Raw genomic sequence first — 7,534 nt, 5'->3', positions numbered from 1 at the left:
TGGCCATAACCTACCCGAGCCCGATCCTGTATTGATTGAAAATGAATCATTTGGCAATCTCTCTTCTTTATAAGGACGTGCTTCCTTCGTGAGCTCCATTGCAAGGGACTTAATTTTGGATGAATTGAACCAATCTTTTCGATGTGTATTGATCACATTCAAATTGGAAGAAGAACATATTAGCCTTCTGCCAACAAATTTTGTCTTAAGGACGGGGAACGAATCAGGTCGATTCTTGCAGGTGATGTTCTTGTGGGTAGTCCTCTGATAGAGGGCATGGTAACCAATAATGGATGTGGATGCAGTTATTGAATCAAGCATCATAGTTTCAGACTGAAAACCTCCTCCTCCTCCTCCTCTTTTGTGTAAGTTTTTAAATGAATTTAAGCCTAAAAAGTCCTAAAAATGATAAATTGCACAAGGAGCAAGGAATCTAAAACAGACCCATCAACACAAACTAATCTAAAATCCAGAATCCAATCAAACCCACCTCAGAAATCCCAAAAGAAAACAACCCAAATTGATGCAATCCACAAAAAAGATTTGTTAAGGGTGAATGAATTTACTTACACAGAAAGAGGAGGCTCTGGATAATGATTGGATTTGGAGGGTTGAAGATAAGGGAACAGAGAAAAGAAGAGGAGAGGAAAGGAGAGGAGAAAGAGAAGAAGAAGGAAAAGATTGGTTCTTCTTTCTTTTCTTTTCTTTTTAATTTTTTTAAAATAATTTTCTTTCTTTTTGCTGTCCAATTCCTGTCCTCTTTTATATATACAAATGATTGTGTGTGTGAGAGACTCACAGGTTCAGGCTGTTATTGTCAGGCAGATGATACTGACACGTATCGGTGACTAATAACAACATGAGGAGGGGAGTTCGTTTTAAAATTTGGGCTTTATTATGAGATGAGGGAGATGAGGGAGGCCTTTGACCTCCGCTCATTATCCCTCCATTCACACCCCATTATGATGATGAACACCCTATTAAGTGAGGGTGACTCTTGGGTACTCAACCTATTCACATTGATTAGTATAAATATATATCATAGGCCTTTGACCTATGTACTTGCTTTAAACAGGCTTTTTATTTTTCTTTTTTATTTCAAGAAATCAGTTTAAAAATAAGGGCATTATACATGAATCAACTTTTATTTTCAGTTTATATCTGAATCATCTTTAACGTAAGTTTTATTCTAATTAACCACCTCTTGGTTAAATTTTACTTTAAAAAATAAAAAATAAGCTTAAATATTACATGTTTAAAATACGTGACTTATATATCATAATTAGATCAAAACATTAACAAAGTGAGCCAGGTGTCTTGAATGTAAATTGTTGAAGGGTATATTAGGATTTTAGAGAAACTTTTGACTTGGAAACAATTGATTGGAATAAAAAAATCACTTAAAAACTTGTTTATGTATAAAGAAAATTAAATGTAGTTTCTGTATATACCCCATTTTAACGTGGTTTATAGGGAATGAAAAAACATTTTTTTCCTTTCTTTTTTAGAAGCACGTTGAACACTATTTTGGTATGCTTATTTAAACTAATTTTGCTTTTAATAGAGTCTTTTAAGGGGTTGTTTGGTTCGTTTCCTTGATATAGAGAAATACAATTCCATGTAAAGTAACACGAGTTTTGAGTTTTCTAAACTTTTCCAAGAAATAGATTGTTTTGCTTTGGTTCGCATATAAAAAATGATGGGAAACCAATGTATTTATTTTTCTTGTGTTTGGTTCACATAGAAAAAAAAGAAAAACTTTTGTAAACAAAGCAAAGAAGGAAAAAAATCTGACGTGGCAGAGTTTTTATCAATTTCACTTGATTGGAGAAGGAAATCGGAGAAGGAAAAAAATCTTAGTTGGCGGCGATTTCAGCAGAGTTTTCCCTCTTCCATTCGAGCGAACCAAAGCGGCACAAAGAAATGGACGGAAACAAAAAAGCTGATGTGGAGGGTTAAAAATCTGACGTGGAGGGGTTTTCTGAGTTTTCCACCCCTTATAATAGCGAACCAAACAGCCCCTAAAAGCAACTTCTTTTTTTTAAAGTTTATATATCATAAATACCTTTTATCTTTTAATAACAATGATCATTAAGCATAGTTTTATCAAACACCTTAGCTATTTTAAACAGTTTTTGATAATTGATTATCAAATTGCTATTTTTAGTAGCTTATCTAAGTTGCTTTTATAAACTACTTTTATAAGCAACTTATTATTATATGCTCCAACAAGACCACACTGAACCCTAGTCTTTATCACCCATTTATAGAATTCTCATTTGTAATATTGTATAATTCAAAAGAAACTCTATCTTATTGTACCGCGATTATTATGATAAGAGAATAATAATATGAAAACAAGGATTCATATTATTTTTTCTATTAGATAGTAATTGGAGAGGATCTAATTACTCAAATCGTAGCTGCTTGTTCCAATTTTAAATATTAGCAGATGACCACATAAGATTTCAATATTATCTGGTGCTTGGCAACTACCCTAAAATTGAACCAGGACTAGCTTTGTCAATATTTTAAACTAAACCAATTTTGTGTTGAGCCAAGGGGGAGGGATTCAAAACTAAGTGTCAAATTTACCTTTAGAAAAACTAGGCTAGTATTGGTCTAGTTTTACCTTAATAGATTTTTGATCAAAATGGAACATACTTAAACTTGACCCCATTTTGAGGAGTTGCCAACCACTCCTTCAATAATTACTTTCTTGAAAACCACTACGTGGTCACAACCTATCTATGAAATTGGATAAACACCTATGATTTTAGTAATAAAACCATCTCCAAATACCGCCTAATTAGAGAAGATCCGAAACTAGCAAAATAGTTTTGAGTTTAAACAAAAAAAAAAGAAAAAAAAAGATAAAGAACTATATTGCTAGAACTTGCACAAAATAACATGCAAAATTTACCCAAAATATAATAGTGAACATAGATGCACTAAAGTTTGAAAAACACAAACTTTTTTGGATAACTAAGCTCGAAATCAAACCCAAAACTGTGGGAGCCACATTAGAGCCTCTCAACTGTCCCAGTTATCTCTGGTGGTAAAAAAACACAAATTTATTATGCAAGAGGGGATCAAAAGTTTAAGACACAAACAAATCGAGATTTAATCCATCATCTTTTTAACCCAGAAAGTTTAGGACCTTGACTTATACTAAGGATTGTTTGGTTCATTATTTTTATCGAAAAGTTTTTGGAAAATGTCTGACAGTGGCATTTGTGTAACTAAAACTTTTGTAGATTTCTATAAACCATGTTTGGTCTAAAAAATCTTTATAAAAATATTTTTTATATAGTAGGAAAAATAGGGGAATTTTATAGAAATCAACTTCCCATCAAAATAGGCTGAAATTGCCAAGAACTGTGACACCCCTAATTAAAAACTAATAAACTCAATCCGTAACCAATTTCCCATCTAAAGAGTGAAAATTCTAGGGTTCCTCTTTCACCCTCCCGCCTTCGCTCCCGCCCCCAAATTCACTTTCCCACCTCAAAATCACACCTTTTAGCGCTCGATCCTCTTCCTTTCGCTCTCGTGGTCACATCTTCAATGCGATCAATAAGTGCGAGCTCGATCTTCTTTTATTTTCTTTTTCGGCTAGGAATAACCGTGGTGTTGATTTTGGGGTTTGAGAACATGATTGCTATTATTGAGATATTCGGCGCTACTGAGGGAACTAAGATCCTAAATCTCTTTTGTTTCTAATCCAAGGCTGTGAAAAAAAATTCTTCTGTGATTATTTCGCTTCTAGCAGTTGAACATGTATGGGTCACTTTGAGCTCTTGGTTGTAGATTTTTGATACAAGCTATTTTTTAGGCCCTATTTTGCTCCAATTTTTTCTTAGTTTGAGCTTGTTATTGGCAATGATGATATTCTTTTTTATAAGATTGCAAACTAGTTTACAATGTCCATAATAAGATGAGGTGTTTTTTTAATGGTAAGTGCAACCTTTATTACAAACATAGTGTTAAGGTGATGCAATAGATTATTAGAATGCAATCTACATTGAGCTTATAAGTTTTAGTTGAGGCAATCAATTTTAACAAAAGACCTATAGCTGAGCCAACTTAGTACATGAAAATATCAAAGCAGAACATGAAAATACCAAAGTTGTACATAATTTTTTAGATCATTAATTTTGATCTAACCATTGTAAATAAAGTTCTAGTCCACGATGTTGGCCAAATCCCCTTGCCTATATTGGGCACAGTCCCATTGTAACCAACATCATGTGCGTGAGTTAAGAGATCATTCATGTTTCAATTTATGTAGGGGATATCGTTGCAGTAGGGACACTTCCATCACCCATTTTAGTCTTTAACTTTCAAAGTATTAGCTCTTAACATTATTTCTGCTAATTTCATTATATCCCACATCTCATCATGTTCACCATCTTCATTGCATATGAAAATAAATGCTCGTAGGTTAGTTTTTGCGATAGTTTCTGAGCATGCTGAGATAAAAAAATAAAGTAATTTAATATTAGGAAAATAGTAGAGTTTTTAGTTTTGTTATATCAAAACATTTACCTTTGAATTTTTTGCAAATGAAGATTCACCAATATCTCTAACATTCTTACTCATATTTTTTAACTTGGCAAATTTTGTGTTCATGGCAAGTTGAGGATAGAAAGATTTTATAACATATGAGGATATTAAACTAGCCGTTAAACTAGCTATTGTAAAGTTTCTTATATGATTTGCACTTTTCTACAAAATTTTCATATCCAACCAAACAAAAGAAAAAGAAAACAACCTATTTCTATAAAGTAATATACTTATTTTTTTTTGAACCAAACAAAGAAAGAAAAAGAAACAAGAAAAGTTATACTTTGTGAGTTCTATAAATTCTTTCTATAAATTTTTATAGAAATACAAGAAAATTAATTTTTTAAAATACTTTTCCTTTTACTTTTCTTTTTACTAGTTGAGATGCACGTGTAATCCACGTGGTTGAATATCATGATTATTTAAATTTATAAAAATAAAATAAAAATAAAAAAAGAAAATAAAGTTTTTTTGTGGGATTGATCATCAACTCAATAATCTCTCTCTCAAATAAAATATTATCATTGTTTCCTTCAACCCAGATCGTGGCCACGTGATCTACTATTTGTGAGTTAGAAACATATTAATCTAGTAAAACACCTCTATTTATTAGTATCTTGAAGTCTTCAAAAGATTGGTGATCATTCAATTCGTAAAAGAATTTACTTGCAATATGTCCATTAAACTTTTAGTTGTGGTTTGACTCATATTCACGTTAACTTTTAGTTATTGTTTTACTCATAGTTATATTATCTAATATTCTTATTCAATTTTATAGCTTATTCTCTGTATCATAGAAGTAAAACTAAAAGTATGAAGAATTATTTTCTTACAAAATTAGAGCAGGGAGATTATGATATATTTCGTCATGTGCTCTAAATATAAAATTTTCTTTTTTTCTTTGATACAAGGTCCCTATCAAATCTTTTCCCAAACGATGTGAATAAAAAATACTATTATAACTCGCTTGTCTAGGATAATTGTATTGTATATAGGATACATAGCTCATCTGAAAAATCCACATCTGCTAAGTGGATTTTGCTGTTATGAGAGCAACATGTTAGAGGCTCGTATTCAAAAATTTTTGGCTCTATAAAAGACACAAGAATTTAGAGTGCATACCTTATATATCGTAAAGAACATATTGATTTATTCATAATTTTTCCTAATAACGATATTATTACAACGATATTACTATTTAGTACTAAATCAATTTTATTATATAAGATTATATGACCATTTTTAATAAATTATAAAGTACATATATATGAAAGCCTCTATGCTTATAGCCAATAGTTGAGCTCCACAAAATATGTTAACTTTACATTATAGTTTGCTATTTGTAGTATTGTTGGCAGTGTCATTATATTTTCTCTTTATCTTATTATTCATACTTTTCTGATATAAGTTCTCTTTTGCTAGTTACTCAATTGGTTATATTTAGTTTTTATAATATCAGAGGTTAGAATATTCTCTTCCATTTAAAAAGTATTAACATAATTTTCTTTAAAAATATATACACATAGTACCAATAGTATATACTTCAGTTCAACTTAAATATTAGCTCGAAGCCATTTAGAGTGAGGTCATCTCTACGCTAGAATGGTGATATAGTGATTATACAGTCTAAAAGTCAAAAAAGAAATTTCTACAAAGAAAAAGTAATTTAATATGTCAAATTAAGAACTAATTTATAAATTATACATAGGCAGTGCAAATAGCTATAAAAAGTAAGATATATATCTTCATAAAAATTTCATAGTGAGTGACCAATTACAATCATCCTAATTTAAGCATAAATAATTATTATTTTAGTTACTAATTTGATACGCGTAACTATGGAATAAATCTCCAGCAAAAAATTTATTTTAGTTACTAATTTGATACGCGTAACTATGGAATAAATCTCCAGCAAAAAATAGGAATTGAGATCGAATTATGCTATAGGTAAATAAATAAATATTATTAGAGCTCTTCTTTATATTAAATTTAAAAGTAATAATTTAAATTATTAAGTACCAAATATTAGCTCATGTGAGAAGGTAAAGTAATTTATGGTCTATATACGTTTATAGTCAATCCATTAAACATATTAAAAATATGATGACCACGGTCAAAATTATATCGTAGGTTCACATTAAATATAATTTATAAAAAATAGTACATTAAAGTCAAAATCTTTTTAACCACCATATAGATTGTCTAAAAAATTTTACATATATAAACTATGCTGCCTACGAATAGTGATGTGCGTACTTAACTATAGTCTAATAATCTTAAGAACGACTTACTCTTTAATATCATCAGTAATTGATATATATGTACATTACACTGAAAATACAATGAAAATTTAGAAAACTATAAAACAAATACCCTCAAAAAATTTAAAAATTATAAAAATACCCTAAAATTTTATAATTTACAAATACACAAAACTATTAAATATTACATTGAAATCAAGGAATTAAAAAAAAAATATTAAAAATTTTTAAACTTTGGAGGGGTAATTTGCAATGTACTAAACTTTAAGGTGTTTTTTTTGTAAATTTTAAATTTAATTAATTTTTAATTAGTTATGTTCTTTTCAAAAAATTATGGGTAATATTTATCATGAAAAGTTTTTCCTAAACCTATACTTTTAAAAGGTGTATGATATTTTTTATAAAATTTTAATTTTCTAGGGGTTGTTAGTAATTTTTCATATTCATTTTAGTGTCTATAGGTTATAAATTCTCATGGTTTTTTTGGTAAATTATGAATTTTAGGGGTTTTTTATAATTTTTAAAACTTATAGGCCTTTTCTACATATTGTAAATTGTTTATAGACTATTTATAATTTCTATGCTTTCAATTTACTAATGAATTTAAAACTCTTAGGGTGTTTTTTGTAAATTTTGAATTTTAAAGATTTGTTTGTAATTTTTAAATTTTAAGGGTATTTTTTATAAATTATAAATTATGTAAGAAA

General features: G+C 29.3%; 1 protein-coding gene across 1 annotated transcript in view; it reads right to left on the bottom strand.

Annotated features, from left to right (window-relative positions):
- Nucleotides 1-706, bottom strand: part of LOC109819571 (beta-phosphoglucomutase) — a 1,778-nt gene extending 1,072 nt beyond the window's left edge. Inside the window, 1 exon segment of the mRNA XM_020385332.1 lies at nucleotides 1-706. Coding sequence (XP_020240921.1) covers nucleotides 1-324 — 324 coding nt within the window. The 5' untranslated portion in view covers nucleotides 325-706.

This window comes from Asparagus officinalis, chromosome 1 (assembly GCF_001876935.1).
Source record: "Asparagus officinalis chromosome 1, Aspof.V1, whole genome shotgun sequence".
In the NCBI taxonomy this organism is placed as follows: domain Eukaryota; kingdom Viridiplantae; phylum Streptophyta; class Magnoliopsida; order Asparagales; family Asparagaceae; genus Asparagus; species Asparagus officinalis.
The sequence above is the reverse complement of the archived record's forward strand: the minus strand, read 5'-3'. Positions and strand labels throughout refer to the sequence as shown.